Source organism: Thalassophryne amazonica, chromosome 19 (genome assembly GCF_902500255.1).
Source record: "Thalassophryne amazonica chromosome 19, fThaAma1.1, whole genome shotgun sequence".
Lineage (NCBI taxonomy): Eukaryota > Metazoa > Chordata > Actinopteri > Batrachoidiformes > Batrachoididae > Thalassophryne > Thalassophryne amazonica.
The window spans coordinates 21,463,703-21,482,290 of record NC_047121.1 but is presented as its reverse complement, the minus strand read 5'-3'; the positions used below and the strand labels follow the sequence as shown (position 1 = coordinate 21,482,290).

At 44.3% G+C, this 18,588-nt stretch overlaps 1 protein-coding gene across 1 annotated transcript in view; it reads left to right on the top strand.

Moving 5' to 3' along the window:
• syne2b (spectrin repeat containing, nuclear envelope 2b) overlaps nt 1-18,588 on the top strand; it is a 498,820-nt gene that overhangs the window by 52,919 nt on the left and 427,313 nt on the right. Inside the window, 1 exon segment of the mRNA XM_034159894.1 lies at nt 14,780-14,893. Within this exon segment, the coding sequence (XP_034015785.1) occupies nt 14,780-14,893 (114 nt within the window).

Sequence of the window (18,588 nt, the reverse complement as noted above, 5' to 3'; positions counted from 1 at the left end):
CCCTGATCATAAGTTTACATACTCCTGTTCTTAATTCTGTGTGTTGCCCCCTTTAACATCAATGACAGCTTGGAGTCTTTGTGGTAGTTATGGATGAGGCTCTCTGATAGTGAAGCTGGCACTGAATATGTCTTGGACTTTATTTACATCAGTTACAAATACACACAGTATGGCACTCTATGGTAAATCTGCACATGGAGTAGACAGTTCTCAAAAACTGAGTGACTGTGCAAGAAGGAGAAGAGTGAGGAAAGCCACCAAGACACACACACAACCCAGAAGACGTTATAGATTTATGTGGCTGTAATTGGAGAAATTGTGCACAGTGCAAATTTTGCATTTTGTTTTACCACTCTTAGCGTCATAGTGGAGTAGAGCGGAGAAGGATTTTCTTTCACCAAAACTGATCAAATCTAGGCTTGCATCCCACCATGGTTGGGCTCAGTTCAGGGGGGGCATGAGTCTGATTACAGAGACGAGGTCACCCAACTGGCAGCGTGATGTTCAGCTAACAACCTGCTGCTGAACACCACAAAAACAAATTAAATAAACCTGGACTTCAGGAAGGGTAGGGCTGACCCACCCTCACTTTACATCCATGGGGACTGTGTGGAAAGGGTCAGCTCCACCAGGTTCCTGGGAGTGCAGCTCTCTGACAACCTCTCCTGGACTGCCAACACCACAGTGGTGGTGAAGAAAGCCCAGCAGCGACTCCACTTCCTGAGGGTGCTCAGGAGGAACAATCTGGAGGAGAAGCTGCTGGTGTTGTTCTACAGAACCACCATCGAGAGACAGGAGAGCACTACAGAGAGTAATCAACACGGCCCAGGGGATCACTGGTTGCTCTCTGCCCACCCTGGAGGACATTGCCAACTCTCACTACCTCAGCAGAGCAGCCAGCATGATCAAAGACACATCCCACCCCAGCAACCACCTGTTCAACCTACTACCCTCGGGCTAGCGGTATAGGTCAATCAAAACTAGGACAAACAGACTCAAGGTCAGCTTTCTGCCCAGAGCGATCACTGCACTGAACAATAACAAACCACTTTAATCTGCACTTTTCAAAGTTTCTTGTGCAATATCTGTAACCATGTGCAATATTTTCCCATGCAATATCATTTCACAGTTGTACATAATTTCTCGTTTTACATTTTATATTTTTTCCACATTTTATTTTTAGTTGTACATATATTTAGATAATTTATTTGTTAAATTTTATTTTATTATATTTTATTTGGCGAATAATTACTCGCACCTCGGATAAGCACCTTTTGGAGTTGCACTCAAATCTCATTGCAATGTAAATTACAATGACAATAAAGGCGATTCTGATTCTGATATGCACGTTCTGGCAATTTGTAGCTAATCTTTTAGGTCTTCTTTTTAATAAAATCTTCCTCTATACCACTTCATCATGAAGCTGTATAACTGGGGATACAAAATGCAATGCTTGCACTCTGCATAATGTTCTCCCTGTGTTTGCGTGCATTCTTTCGGGTACTCCGGCTTCCTCCCACATCCAAAGACATGCAGGTTAGGTGGATTGGAAACTGGTGTGAATGTGTTTGTCTATCTATATGTGGCCGTGCGATAGACTGGTGTCCTGTCCAGTGTTTACCCGTTCCCGGCAGCCTATGATTTGTGGGATAGGCTCCAGCTCCCTGTGACCCTTACTTGGAGTAAGGTGGTATCTAAAAAGATGAAGGAATCATGATTTTAGATTTGAGGAATAACCCCGGAGAGATTTTGAAAGATCTAAAGTTCTAATATAATTTTGTCACTGAAAGTACACATACAGACCCTGCACTCACTGTAGTCTTTATGTGTGAAATTCAAAAATAGTGCAATTGTATATTCATTAATTTTTTTAAATGTTTCAAGCATTTGTTTTGAGGACATAATGCACAGACAATAGGCTGAGACAGGAACTAAACGCAGAGGCTCAGATCATCAGGTGATACTCTGAAAGAAGGCCAGGCAACATACTGACAGGTGGGTTATCAGTTGTCTTAGCAAAGGTCAGTATTAAGTGGCAGTCCAAAAATATCAGCAACAGCATCCGTCATCATTAAACAAAACCTCAGAGGTCTAAAAAAAAGCTTTGCAGCGGTCAAAACAGTTAAAGCTAATACCTCCATCACATATACGCCGATTGAAGCCGAACTGAATGACATATCTGGCCACAATTGGGAAATATTGAGGTGCGGTCTGAAGACCAGTGGACGGCAGTCTATGAGCATCTACATATTTGGTCCCATTCACTCAGCTGTCCCGAGCGTGCTACACATGATCAAAACAGTCTTGGCGCCATCGAGATACCACACACATCTGACGTCGGTCTATATGCAGTTTTTGTGTCATCTGATCGCAGTCTACATATTCTGATTTCATCAAAACAGCATCTGAAACGATCTGATTGCAGTTGATTGAGCTCTGAGATCGATCGGTCAAGGCAAAGCCTGCCGGCATGTTGTGCCACATTTGTCCACCTCCACTGGACCCCAGCCAGGGAGGGCAAAGGAAATGTTGATAAGTAATAACATGTATGTGACACATATTCATCATGTATAGTGGGTGTGAACAGTGCATAATCAACTTGAAAGCACCGTGTGCCACTGTGCCTCTCCGTGGTCTCATGCTCAGTAATGCGTCATAGCGCACATCAGGCATGGAGCTGAATGGACCTCACCGCTGTAATATACATGTTATTACCTGCTCACCATCTAAACTCTGTAGGAGGTGTGACATGGAACTGTATCCCAGGCCGTGACAATGTTATTAAACATCAAACTCACTTCCAGCATGGATTAGGACAGCGCAACTCACACAGGAACCATACCACTGCCTGTGGTGAATAGCCTCTCACCAGGTGGCTGTGTGCTGCAAAGAACCACGTGATAATCCAACCAACATCACAATGTACAGACTTGTGTTGTGCTCCTGAAATAAGCAAAAATAGAAAAAAGAAATAAGCTGTGAATGAATGAAGATGTGAGAATGAAGATGTGAGAAATAATTGTGCTTGGGACTCCGACGAGGGTGGTTGCATCTCCTCCACTCCTGCCCCTCCCTCCCTGCGGCAGGCCTCCATCTTCCCAAGCTGGTCAGGCGGCGCAACTTGACAGTTGCAGCGGCTACAAACACACTCACATCGCCTCAATTGGGAATTGGACTGTTTCAAATTTAGTGCACATAAACAATGTCAAATGTATATGTGTTGTCCTAATTCTGATATGTGCCATTATTACGGTAAACAAGTAATAATTGTAGATCAATTGCTGTTGTATGTGGAATGTGAGTGCGGAAATCTCGTTGTTGTAATGACAATGATAATAAAAGCTATCTATCTATCTATCTATCTATCTATCTATCTATCTATCTATCTATCTATCTATCTATCTATCTATCTATCTATCTAAAAGTTCACTGGAAAGGCTGCATCTGACGCATGGTTTAACACTGCTGCAAACTTTCAGCAAAGGTGTCCAGTGGCACGGATGCACACACGCCCTGCACTCGTGCACATGCACCCAACACACATGCGTGCTGTGCACTCATGCACGTGTGCACCTCGCGCACATGCGCTGGGCTGGAATTGTCACTCAGCTGTGTATGTGTGTGTGTTCATAATGGCTGCATGAGTCACTAAGCATGCGTGCGGGATGCACGTACGCACGTGCCACTGGTCACCTTTGCTGAAAGTTTGCTGGCAGTGGGCCAAACAGTTACACCATGCATCAGACGCAGCTTTGACACATATGGTGTGAGTCTGGTCCATACAATGGTTGTACTCCAGTGTCCAGTACTGGCAGGAACTGCGCAAAGGGAGGAACACAGCACTCCCTCCCACTCCGTCCCGTGTTTGTCATCCAGACGTTTGGACATCGGCAGTCTTCAGTGCCTTTTATGACCGTCTGATGGCAGTCTCTGTCATCTACCTGTTGTCCATGGTTTGGAATCTGGATGCGTTCTGACACGGCTGACCACACCTCTTTTCCTCCAAACTGCATCCGATTATGACAATATTTGCCATTTTGGCATGGTTCCTGCACATTTTTGCTATGTGTGATGGGGCTTAAAGGATTGACAATATTCACTAGAGGCACTGGGAACACTAGAAGAACACAAAAACGCAGGATGGAACATCCATCTATCCATCTTCAACCGCTTAGTCCAATTAAGGGTCGCAGGGGGCTGGAGCCCATCCCAGCAGCCATAGAGCGCGAGGCGGGGTACACCCAGGACAGGACGCCAGTCTGTCTCAGGGCCACAAAGAGACAAACAAACACAGACACACCCACACACACACCTACGGACAATTTAAAGATTCCAATCCACCCAACCCGCATGTCTTTGGATGTGGGAGGAAACCGAAGCACCCGGAGGAAACCCACGCAAACACGGGGAGAACATGCAAACTCCACACAGAAAGGCCACGGGAATTGAACCCACGACCTTCTCGCTGTGAGGCAACAGTGCTAACCACTAAGCCACCGTGCTGCCCCCAGGATGGAACAATGGATTGCAATAATGGGCCAGAATAACAAGGAAGTAATATAAAACTAAGATCAGGCAGTATACTGGCTTAGTGGTTAGCACAGTTCTCTGTGTGAGTGTGTCCTCCGACAATCAAAAAACACATTTTTACAAAAACAACTATGATCACTAAGCGGATGCAAGAAGAAACATTAAATATGCTGTGGAAAAAAGATACAAATGTGAAAGAATAACATGAAAGCGAGCTGGATTATTTTGGCATTGATCTGAAAGTAAAACGAAGGAGACACCAACACAAACAGTACAGAAAGACTTGTGCAATGCTCTAAGTACTGAGAGGAAAAACACAGAGACACTGCAGGAGCTTTATGGAACATGTTCACTCAAAGAATGAAGGTAATCTGCGAGGTGGCAAATAACATGGAAGGAGACAAAAAAATAATTAATTACCTGAATAAACAAAGTCTCATAACTGGTGCCCATGGGCATGGTGGTCTAAAAACAAGGTTTAGTCAAGTCCTGTGCTGGTACTTTGACATCTTGCTGAAACAGAAAATGACCATAGACCAGTAAAATCATGCCCAAGTCAAGCACAGTGAGTTTGTGGCATTTAAGAGCTGCTGACTGAGAAAATCAGCCATGAGGTGGAAAGTCAGGGTCAGCAGATCTTAATGAAACCTTTCACACCAGCTTATTTTGAGGAAAAATGGCATATCCTACAGTATTTGTGACTACTGCAGTGGTTGCATTTTCACTGGTTTTAGACACAGCATACAGAGAGATCGGTTTTACATACAAATGAACATTACATATCAATAGAACAAGCAGATTCTACAGATTTCAGAAATATGTGTCATACGTTTGTACCTTTGAGCTGTTAGGCAATGGTGTTATGAGATCTGACGTGCAGAGGCTTGCTTACTGAAGGAACTATTTTGGAACTGCAGCTGCCAATGGTTTGTTTTAAACACTGTATCATAGATATTACTGACAGGAAAGATATTCCTTTGCAGTTTAAACATGTTTAACACTGTGTTCACTGCTCTATTGACATAATTTTTTATGTGTTTGCATTACTTTTTCCCAGATTAAAAAAAAAAAAAAAAAATTCACTGTGGCCATGAAGTACAAACCTTACTAATACTTAAAGAGCCAGCGTTCCCATCGTGAGCACATGCAGCCGGCATGTCATGTCCAGTGTGCAGTGATCCGCTGCAAATGTGTAGTCCAGTCTCACGTGTTTTTTTTTGTTTTTTTTTTCGTGCTCCCCTGACGAAATGAGTCAAATTTTCATGACGGAGCTTTTTTAACTCACTCACTGGGCTTGAGTCAATCAATCAATCAATCAATCAACTTTTTTCTTATATAGCGCCAAATCACAACAAACAGTTGCCCCAAGGCACTCCATATTGTAAGGCAAGGCCATACAATAATTATGAAAAACCCCAACGGTCAAAACGACCCCCTATGAGCAAGCACTTGGCCACAGTGGGAAGGAAAAACTCCCTTTTAACAGGAAGAAACCTCCAGCAGAACCAGGCTCAGGGAGCGGCAGTCTTCTGCTGAGACTGGTTGGGGCTGAGGGAAAAAAACAGGAAAAAGACATGCCGTGAAGGGGGGCAGAGATCGATCACTAATGATTAAATGCAGAGTGATGCATACGGAGCAAAAAGAGAAAGAAACAGTGCATCATGGGAACCCCCCCACAATCTACGTCTAAAGCAGCATAACCAAGGGATGGTCCAGGGTCACCCGATCCAGCCCTAACTATAAGCCTTAGCGAAAAGGAAAGTTTTAAGCCTAATCTTAAAAGTAGAGAGGGTATCTGTCTCCCTGATCTGAATTGGGAGCTGGTTCCACAGGAGAGGAGCCTGAAAGCTGAAGGCTCTGCCTCCCATTCTACTCTTACAAACCCTAGGAACTACAAGTAAGCCTGCAGTCTGAGAGCGAAGCGCTCTAATGGGGTAATATGGTACTACGAGGTCCCTAAGATAAGATGGGACCTGATTATTCAAAACCTTATAAGAAAGAAGAAGAATTTTAAATTCTATTCTAGAATTAACAGGAAGCCAATGAAGAGAGGCCAACACGGGTGAGATATGCTCTCTCCTGCTAGTCCCCGTCAGTACTCTAGCTGCAGCATTCTGAACCAACTGAAGGCTTTTTAGGGAACTTTTAGGACAACCTGATAATAATGAATTACAATAGTCCAGCCTAGAGGAAATAAATGCATGAATTAGTTTTTCAGCATCACTCTGAGACAAGACCTTTCTGATTTTAGAGATATTGCGTAAATGCAAAAAGGCAGTCCTACATATTTGTTTAATATGCGCTTTGAATGACATATCCTGATCAAAAATGACTCCAAGATTTCTCACAGTATTACTAGAGATCAGGGAAATGCCATCCAGAGTAACGATCTGGTTAGACACCATGCTTCTAAGATTTGTGGGGCCAAGTACAATAACTTCAGTTTTATCTGAGTTTAAAAGCAGGAAATTAGAGGTCATCCATGTCTTTATGTCTGTAAGACAATCCTGCAGTTTAGCTAATTGGTGTGTATCCTCTGGCTTCATGGATAGATAAAGCTGGGTATCATCTGCGTAACAATGAAAATTTAAGCAATACCGTCTAATAATGCTGCCTAAGGGAAGCATGTATAAAGTGAATAAAATTGGTCCTAGCACAGAACCTTGTGGAACTCCATAATTAACTTTAGTCTGTGAAGAAGATTCCCCATTTACATGAACAAACTGTAATCTATTAGACAAATATGATTCAAACCACCGCAGCGCAGTGCCTTTAATACCTATGACATGCTCTAATCTCTGTAATAAAATTTTATGGTCAACAGTATCAAAAGCAGCACTGAGGTCCAACAGAACAAGCACAGAGATAAGTCCACTGTCCGAAGCCATAAGAAGATCATTTGTAACCTTCACTAATGCTGTTTCTGTACTATGATGAATTCTAAAACCTGACTGAAACTCTTCAAATAGACCATTCCTCTGCAGGTGATCAGTTAGCTGTTTTACAACTACCCTCTCAAGAATCTTTGAGAGAAAAGGAAGGTTGGAGATTGGCTTATAATTAGCTAAGATAGCTGGGTCAAGTGATGGCTTTTTAAGCAATGGTTTAATTACTGCCACCTTAAAGGCCTGTGGTACATAACCAACTAACAAAGATAGATTGATCATATTTAAGATTGAAGCATTAAATAATGGTAGGACTTCCTTGAGCAGCCTGGCAGGAATGGGGTCTAATAAACATGTTGATGGTTTGGATGAAGTAACTAATGAAAATAACTCAGACAGAACAATCGGAGAGAAAGAGTCTAACCAAATACCGGCATCACTGAAAGCAGCCAAAGATAACGATACATCTTTGGGATGGTTATGAGTAATTTTTTCTCTAATAGTCAAAATTTTGTTAGCAAAGAAAGTCATGAAGTCATTACTAGTTAAAGTTAATGGAATACTCAGCTCAATAGAGCTCTGACTCTTTGTCAGCCTGGCTACAGTGCTGAAAAGAAACCTGGGGTTATTCTTATTTTCTTCAATTAGTGATGAGTAGAAAGATGTCCTAGCTTTACGGAGGGCTTTTTTATAGAGCAACAAACTCTTTTTCCAGGCTAAGTGAAGATCTTCTAAATTAGTGAGACGCCATTTCCTCTCCAACTTACGGGTTATCTGCTTTAAGCTACGAGTTTGTGAGTTATACCACGGAGTCAGACACTTCTGATTTAAAGCTCTCTTTTTCAGAGGAGCTACAGCATCCAAAGTTGTCTTCAAAGAGGATGTAAAACTATTGACGAGATACTCCAACTCCCTTACAGAGTTTAGGTAGCTACTCTGCTCTGTGTTGGTATATGACATTAGAGAACATAAAGAAGGAATCATATCCTTAAACCTAGTTACAGCGCTTTCTGAAAGACTTCTAGTGTAATGAAACTTATTCCCCACTGCAGGGTAGTCCATCAGGGTAAATGTAAATGTTATTAAAAAATGATCAGACAGAAGGGAGTTTTCAGGGAATACTGTTAAGTCTTCTATTTCCATACCATAAGTCAGAACAAGATCTAAGATATGATTAAAGTGGTGGGTGGACTCATTTACTTTTTGAGCAAAGCCGATAGAGTCTAATAATAGATTAAATGCAGTGTTGAGGCTGTCATTCTCAGCATCTGTGTGGATGTTAAAATCGCCCACTATAATTATCTTATCTGAGCTAAGCACTAAGTCAGACAAAAGGTCTGAAAATTCACAGAGAAACTCACAGTAACGACCAGGGTGGACGATAGATAATAACAAATAAAACTGGTTTTTGGGACTTCCAATTTGGATGGACAAGACTAAGAGACAAGCTTTCAAATGAATTAAAGCTCTGTCTAGGTTTTTGATTAATTAATAAGCTGGAATGGAAGATTGCTGCTAATCCTCCGCCACGGCCCGTGCTACGAGCATTCTGACAGTTAGTGTGACTCGGGGGCGTTGACTCATTTAAACTAACATATTCATCCTGCTGTAACCAGGTTTCTGTTAGGCAGAATAAATCAATACGTTGATCAATTATTATATCATTTACCAACAGGGACTTAGAAGAGAGAGACCTAATGTTTAATAGACCACATTTAACTGTTTTAGTCTGTGGTGCAATTGAAGGTGCTATATTCTTTTTTCTTTTTGAATTTTTATGCTTAAATAGATTTTTGCTGGTTATTGGTGGTCTGGGAGCAGGCACCGTCTCTACGGGGATGGGGCAATGAGGGGATGGCAGGGGGAGAGAAGCTGCAGAGAGGTGTATAAGACCACAGCTCTGCCTCCTGGTCCCAACGCTGGACAGTCACAGTTTGGAGGATCCAAGAAAATTGGCCAGATTTCTAGAAATGAGAGTTGCTCCATCTAAAGTGGGATGGATGCCGTCTCTCCTAACAAGACCAGGTTTTCCCCAGAAGCTTTGCCAATTATCAATGAAGCCCACCTCATTTTTTGGACACCACTCAGACAGCCAGCAATTCAAGGAGAACATGCGGCTAAACATGTCACTCCCGGTCTGATTGGGGAGGGGCCCAGAGAAAACAACAGAGTCCGACATTGTTTTTGCAAAGTTACACACCGATTTAATGTTAATTTTAGTGACCTCCGATTGGCGTAACCGAGTGTCATTACTGCCGACGTGAATTACAATCTTACCAAATTTACGCTTAGCCTTAGCCAGCAATTTCAAATGTCCTTCGATGTCGCCTGCTCTGGCCCCCGGAAGACAATTGACAATGGTCGCTGGTGTCGCTAACGTCACATTTCTCAAAACAGAGTCGCCAATAACCAGAGTTTGATCCTCGGCGAGTGTATCGTCGAGTGGGGAAAAACAGTTAGAGATGTGAACGGGTTGACGGTGTACACGGGGCTTCTGTTTAGGGCTACGCTTCCTCCTCACAGTCACCCAGTCAGCCTGCTTTCCCGACTGCCCGGGATCTGCCAGGAGGGAACTAACGGCGGCTAAGCTACCTTGGTCCGCACCGACTACAGGGGCCTGGCTAGCTGTAGAATTTTCCACGGTGCGGAGCCGAGTCTCCAATTCGCCCAGCCTGGCCTCCAAAGCTACGAATAAGCTGCACTTATTACAAGTACCGTTACTGCTAAAGGAGGCCGAGGAATAACTAAACATTTCACACCCAGAGCAGAAAAGTACGGGAGAGACAGGAGAAGCCGCCATGCTAAATCGGCTAAGAGCTAGTAGCTACGCAACCTAGCGGATTCCTAAAAACACACAAAGTGAATAATGTGTAAATAATTTAGAGGTGATTCAGCAGAAGGAGTGCCCCAATCAAGGCACCACACAGGCCATGAAGCAGCACAGGCAAAATAAAAACGAAAGCGTTAGCAAGCTAGTTAGCTTGCCAACGCTGATGAAAGTTAGCTGATAAAAGTGCTCCGTCGCGATGTTTCGACCGTTAGAGGTCTTCCTTAGGCGTTGGAGCACAGTAAAAAGTAAAAAAAAAAAAGTAAAAAGGTAAAAAAGTAAAAAAAGTAAAAAAGTCTTGAAAAAGACTGTTAGTTCAAGTCCAAAGCAGCAGGTAGCAGTCTCTGTGTAAACAGTCCCAACAGAGAGCCAAAATTCTGATGCAATCTCCGCGATGTGATGGATGGAGTCCAGAAGATCATGGGTTCAAATCCCCACCTGACTGGAAAATCACTAAGGGCCCTTGGGCAAGGCCTTTAATCCCCTATTGCTCCCATTGTGTAGTGAGCGCTTTGTATGGCAGCACCCTGACATCGGGGTGAATGTGAGGCATAATTGTAAAGCGCTTTGAGCGTCTGATTCAGATGGAAAAGCGCTATATAAATGCAGTCCATTTACCATTTACTATCACTAACCCTACTCCCACCCCCAACCCAACCTTAACCATAACCTAATCTTACTCCTTCCCCCCACCCTAACCATAACCACCCCGACCCCCCCTTCACTTTTAACCCCTTAACTCCCAAATTTATATAGCTGTATATAAAGAAAAAGGTTTTGTGTGTGTTTTTGCCTTTAAGTAGATGGTAAATAATGTTGAGATTATTAATTTCACTTTTGCACAAAAACTAGATAGTAATATTGGGTATTCTGGCAATGACTTTATGCTATAATGTTATAATAATAATGACGGTATGTTGCAAATTTGCGACAACGGGCATACAGGTCAATTTGGTAAGTTGCATATTTGAGTCAGAGACTGTAGCATATATGCGATGATGGGCATTAAGGGGTTAATTTCATGCAGCCATCACAGAATGAATGAAAATGAATTTGTGCTGCCGTGCCAAAAATGAGGAGCTTTTCGTCACAATATCACGAACCAATAGATTAATGTATATTTCATGCTGCTGAAGCACGACTTGCTGTGAGACCAGGTTGAAATGTGATATGTGTTTTAACTATTTCAATGTGGGGAAATCCCACAGTGACACGCGGCTTGCGGGGGCTTCCCGTGAGCTGATTTCCGGCATGGCACTATATTCACCGGCGTTGCGGTGCACTTATGCAATGGTCAGCTGAAGCAATATGCATTTTAGTTTATTTTCACGCGAGGACAGCATGCCGACGTCTGCTCTTCACGCTGTAGTTATGCCACTAAATATCCTACAAGCCAGTGCAGGTGTTCCCAAGCTATGACTTGCGAGCACAGATATCTGAACAGCTGCATGTCGAAGGGGGACATGCCCACCTCTGTCAACAGACCTCGCAGCTCACATAACAAAAAGGCTCACTTTCTGTTGCTTTGTCCTGTGATTTCAGTGTTATGTATGTATTATTATTTGTTTGTCAGGCATCTGTCTGATCTCTGTGTTTAGAATTTAACACCTTGCATGCAGGGTTATGTCCAGCTGACAGGTGCTGTATGTCTGCAGCAATGCATATGAGCAAAGTGATCACACAAGAATGAGTTCACGCCTTTACCCTTATATGTTTTATTTAATTTTAACTATTTCTGTCTGCCATGTAAACTAAAATTTATGTGGTGGAATTGACATCAGCCAGCTGGGCAGCTTCACACTGTGCTGCGCGCTCAGCTGCTGGCTGGTCCTCATGAGGGCGTGAGCATCCGCACACACGTGCACTGCATGTTCTCTAGCTGAGTTGCAGGACACAGCTGTCAGCTGGTCCAGCAGTGCACTTTGCTGGACAGAGACCGCACTCCGGGACCTTCAGCCACAGCTGACAATGTTGGATTCATGGTGTGTGTGTGTTGGTGGAGAGGGGGTGGGGGCGATGGGACAATGATGAAGACACACCCCACAAGCCATTTGTGTTGGGGGGTGGACAACAACGACAAACTCCAATGCCATTTGTGTGTGAGTGTGTGTGTGTGTGGGGGGGGGGGGGGCAGGGGGAGAGTGGTACAGTTACACCCATGTGTGTTGCTATGTCATGCCACACTCATGGTTTTCACAGACAGTTCAAATGTGGTCGCCTGCTGTCTACTATCGTACCATGTGTGCAAATAGCCCCGCCTTTTCTAAGTGTGCAGCAAGCAAAGTTAGATGTTCATGTGTGACACCTGGGATTTGGCTGACACCTGCTAAGAGGGGAGTCGAATGAACATGCGTCTTTCGGCTGCTTGTGTGCACGAATGGTTGTAAAGACAGGTGTACAAGGCCTTTGAGGTGGCTCCGATTTTTCACGAATGGCGTGCAATTTCTCCTTCGTGCGGTAGTCAGCTTCAATTGTGTTATGTGTGAAGGGGCCCTAAGAGTGGTGTGTCCATGAGCAACCCCTAGTGGTCCATGAGTATGATGGTATAACATCACATTTTAAATCAATGTCATATTAGAACTTAGAAGTGATTCTCAGAATGTTTACACATCTCCAAAGTCTAATAGATATGTGAATGAAACAACAAAACTATTTGTAAAGCTGTCAACATTAGGTAGTAATTTGTAATGTGCTGTTGGATTGTTTAGTAGTTCCATTGTTTTTGGATATTTGTGGAGTTAGATCATATGCATGATTTTTATTTATTTATTTTTGATTAAGTGGTTCTTGCTCTGAAAAAGTTTGAGACACACTAGTCTAGACCTAAACTACTCTATAAGCAAGCACACTGGTGACAGCAACAAGGAAACGCTCCTTCAGTGTTTTCTAATTATAGGAAGAAGCCTCAAGCAGACCAGAGTCAGTGGGGTGACTATTTGCTTTGGCCATACTAACATAACAAAACAAAATGCACAACACAAAATTGACACAACATACAGTGGCATGTAAATGCTGGAGCTAAACAACCACACATCGTGCAACGTTCACAATGATAGGATAGTTTAAGAGATGAGGTGTAGCTTAGAGTCCCAGTGAAAAAGTCAGTAATTGTATTGATGCCAGATCAGTCATTGAGGCAGGAGATTTCCCATAGATTACCCTAACCTAGATACGAGGTCTATTAGACAATAAACTGACCCTTTTATTTTTTTTTTAACTATATGGATTTGAATGACGTGCGATTCCACCAATCATGCTTGAACCCTTGTGCGCATGCGTGAGTTTTTTCACGCGTGTCGGTGATGTCATTTCCCTGTGGGCAGGCCTTGAGTGAGATGTGGTCCCGCCCTCTCGGCTGAATTCCTTTGTTTCACACGCTGCTCGAGACGACGCGCGTTACTTTATCAAAATTTTTTAATGAAAAACGTCCACGTAAATTTGCCGAGTCGTTTCCATGACGACTCAGCGAATCTGTGTGCGCCGCGACAGGAAAAACACCTCAGTTGAAAACCATTTGTAAAATTCAGGCAGCTTTTGATGGCTTTCAACAAGTGAGTAACTGAGAAATTGTTTAACAGCTTGGGCATGTTCCAACTTGCCCGTTAAGGTTTCCAACGGAGGTGTTTTTCCTGTCGCGACCCCCCGCGGTCGGGTCCGGCCCGACATGCGACTCTGCCCGCACGTTCTTTCATTACAAAATGTCCGTTAACAATGGAATGTCCGAATAAACTCCTCATGCCGACTTCTTCTGAAAGTTCTCTGTTCTCTGACGACTTCCTGGGTCAACAGAGCCTGAAATGTGGAAGTTTTCAACTTGAAACGGCGAGACGCTGCCGCCTCGAAGCGCAGATCGCCGTCAGGCGCCGTGGGCTGTCCTTACGGCGACATTACCAGACCAAAATCTCTCATCGACCATTAAAATTTTTACCAAAAACCAGCTGAATTTATCGAATGGTGTCCACTCAGTTGTGCCTTAGAGTTTTGAAAAAATTTTGATCAAACAAAGCAGCAGTCTGTGAGCCATTCCTAAACAATGAAAAAAACGACGAGACAGTGGGCGACTCCTCACTCAAAGACTGCCCACAGGCGAATGACGTAACCGACAGGCGTGAAAAAACTCTCGCATGCCCACGAGGGTTCAAGCATGTCTGATGTAATCACACATGATTCAAATCCATATGGTTTTTGAAAAAAATAATAAGGTCGGATACTTTTCTAATAGACCTCGTATACCTCCAACCTTGCCTCCAGTTGCCCCATCATACAGCAAAGTGAATGCCTGAGTTGAAACTTTCTGCTATATCATGCACATCATAATGCTAGTTTCCAAAATCTCATAAATAAAATCAACACCACTCCCTCACACACTTATTCAGTGCCCTAAATGCTTTCAGTGTAATTCAACACCCATTTCCCAAATTAGATCCAGAAAGTCCTGTTTAGTCACTGTACAGCGGCCAAATAATGATGAAATTGTTCATTTCTGAGCTTATTTGTTCATTTACGGACAATAACATTTTTTTTTTCTGTGCTGTAGGCAACACATGAGCAGAAGATAAAAGAGGTAACCTGCTGGTTGGTTCAGGCCTATGATGAGCTGCTGGAGGGCTGGAACTCTACAGAAGGAGAAAGTTATTCTGAAAGATACAACGTACGTGAATGTTTTACATCTCTGAATGAGTTTGCACAAGCCTTAATAATTAATATTCACTAATACAAATGTTTTTGTTGGCTGTCCTGTGTTATGTGAGGCTGCCACTGCAGATCCAACACAGAGCTACCTGTTCCTTTGACATTTTTGCAGTGGACACCCTTCCTGATGAAACGCAATATGTACTTTGACAATGGGACACAATTGGCTTTGATCTGGGGACATTCTGTTTGGATGGAAAGCATGCAAACCGCTTGTTCACTGTGCTGCTCAGTTGCTATTTACTGATATTATCAGTAAATAGCAATGTTTTTGGTACTTGGCCTGTTTGGTGGATCCTTTGGTACCTGTGCAGTGACTATAGCCCCGTTTACACATAGATGGTAAGAGCTCCCGGAAGCGTCCCGGAAGAGTTTTTGGCCATCTTAAGGATCAAACGCCGTTGTTAACGCCGGCACTAGGGGGCGTGGCTTAGTTCCGGCTTTACCGGGAATCGTCGAAAAAATTATTCAACATGTCGAATAATTCCGGGAGCGCTCCTGAAGAATTCGCGTGACGACGGAGACAACGCGAACAACGGCGTTTGATACTTTTTAATCGCCGTTTCATCCTGCCCCTTCCTGTAGAGCCGCAGTTTACACCACCATAATTGGCGGCCGGCATTGTATCCCTAACCAACAGCGTGTAAAACGGCGATAGTGCCCACATCGATGTCCTCAACGGCGTTTTAAGCGGTGACAGAGGCAGACAAAACGGCGGCGCTAGCGGACAGTACGCCGTTCTAAACGCCACCTCCCGGTTAAAATGGCGTTCCAAACGGCCGATGGACGGCGGTCAGTATAAAAACGCTAGCGCGCTGCATGCAGGCCTCTCACTCGCGGCCAGCTCCAGATATTTTTTCAGAGAAGCTCCAGTATGCCTCCTAAAAGAAAGTTGGCAGCGGCAAGGACTTAGGTAAGAAGGACGAAACCAAGAGGTCTGGTTCAGAAGCAGAGGGGAGGACTGTGGTGGAAACAGAGCAACACGTTGAGGAGGGGGAATGGAGGAGAAGAAAAGGCTGAGGATGATCTCCCTCCCCCTGCAGTGACAGAGGCATATATTCTTGCCGCTTCAGCCTATTATACTCTGGGGGCGGTGCCTATATGCAAAAGATCCTGGAGTAATGCAGGATTTGCCTGGATAAAAACCTGGGTATTAACCAGCGGTACACAGGGCATTATCGGCAGCAGCAGAACACCGCCGTTCTCACGCGCGTCTTAACCTGCGATTGTAAAAGATAGAACTGGGTATTAATCCCCGTTGTCTGACGTGTGCCGGATGCTACGGCGTCAAAACACAGCTTTATTCGATGGATTTAGCAGCGTTTTATCCGCGTATTTGCGGATAGTACGGCGGTCAAAATGCTGGCGAAATGCTCCACCCCTTTCCACCGCAAAAACAGTCGGAACTACCGCGAACTTCGGTCTACGTACTACCCGCCGACAAACCCGTCTATGTGTAAACAGGGCTTATGTCAAATGAGTGATTACTTGCAGAGAGATTTTAATCACATCAATCAATCAATTTTCAATCAATTTTTTTATATAGCGCCAAATCACAACAAACAGTTGCCCCAAGGCGCTTTATATTGTAAGGCAAGGCCATACAATAATTATGTAAAACCCCAACGGTCAAAACGACCCCCTGTGAGCAAGCACTTGGCTACAGTGGGAAGGAAAAACTCCCTTTTAACAGGAAGAAACCTCCAGCAGAACCAGGCTCAGGGAGGGGCAGTCTTCTGCTGGGACTGGTTGGGGCTGAGGGAGAGAACCAGGAAAAAGACATGCTGTGGAGGGGAGCAGAGATCGATCACTAATGATTAAATGCAGAGTGGTGCATACAGAGAAAAAAGACAAAGAAACAGTGCATCATGGGAACCCCCCAGCAGTCTACGTCTATAGCAGCATAACTAAGGGATGGTTCAGGGTCACCTGATCCAGCCCTAACTATAAGCTTTAGCAAAAGCTGCACATGCTGCATTTCTCTGTGTATGATCCAGCACGTAAGTGCTTCAGTGTTGAGAACCGGCTGAAGAAGGCGAAATGGACATCCAAATTTCATCTGGCAGTGGAATATAGTTAATTATGTTTTGTTCAAGAGGTGGGGATTGATGGGCTGTGTCTGTATGGATGGTTGCCATCCAAGAACCAGGACTGGCCCATGGTGTAGTGGATGTGGTGACATGCAACACCACCGCATGCTCTCAAAGTTGAGTTGACTATCAGAGTGTAGCTCAAACAGCTAGCAATTTATAGACCTAGGTTTAATTTCTTTTCCTCTTGTGAAAAATTGGAGCCACCTTGAACGCCACGTACAGCAGTTGTCACAACCTTTCGGCCACATGCACTCTACATTCGCGTGTCACTTGTGCCAGAAACCCACTCGAATGGTGGACAAGATGATGTCGCACTGCCATATGATTGTGCTCAAAACATTCGCATGGCATGTCAAACACAGGTAGATTCAATCAATCCGGGGCTGAGGAGCTGCATGAAATCATTGGCCACGTTGAACCCTGGCCAAATGGTGCAATTGAGGCAGCCTTCACACCAGCAGCCGAATGGCGGGGGAGTGCCCAGTTGAACCACTCTTGGCTGGAGTCCAGCTGCCACCCATGAACATCCAACACCACCCACAGGGCACTTAGAAAATGCAGGGCCATTTGCACAGCCAACTCAAAATGGTCATCTGTGCTCTACTTTTGTGCTGGCTTTTCATGCTGGTGAGCACTTTGCTGCTCTGGACAGGTGGGCGTGTTGCTCCTCTGTGATGCTCACACCCGCTCACACCCGCTACAGTTATGTACTTGTCAGGGAATCCTGGGTGACATGTAATCACGTCATGGGTTGGATGTCATTCGAAATCAAGCAGGGAGGGAGCTGACCATGGCCAGTGACTGCATTCCTGCGGCTTACGCCGGTCCACATGGCAACCGCCATGTCACATTTGCTCCAGTCACCCATGTACAAGGCACAGTGTGTCATGCATGTCTGCAAATGATGAAGACATGGGGGGAAATAAAAACAAACTAGATCACCTTTGGATCACCCCCAACCATGTCTCATCGTGCCCGGCAATGACCATGCAGCCACAGCTGCACCTGAGTGCTGTGTCATCACTACTCACAGCTGGAGAACACACATATCATGCCATGAAGAACATCTCCTCTCAACCCGCCACCGTGATGCACATGTGTTGGTAGGCTCTCCTGACATGGCAAAAAGTAAAAACGCATATCACCTTTGGAATGCTTTCACCTGCTCCTCAGTGCACACTGCAGACACCATCAGCCAGGCTGCCTGGTGAAAATATCCGTCCGATCATTTAAACGGCCCGCGAGCCAAATGCCACATCCACCACATGGGTTATAGTCCACATGATGCGCTGATCTTTGGCGCGCCGCACGCCGATTGGGCAGACAGCTGGACGTGCAGAGCCGGCTCATGTGTTCATGATAAAAGTGCATCAATTCATTCATGTCAGTCCATTACTTCCTTGTTTACATCCATGGCCATGGTTCATATCCGTAAAGGAACTGAAGGACGATGATTCTTGTAATGTCTGCTCTTTAGAAAAGGAATTACATATTTTGACAGACAAAACAAATCCATTTGTTTTGTCATTTCCTACACAGACCGCCAAGTCATCAGGCATCA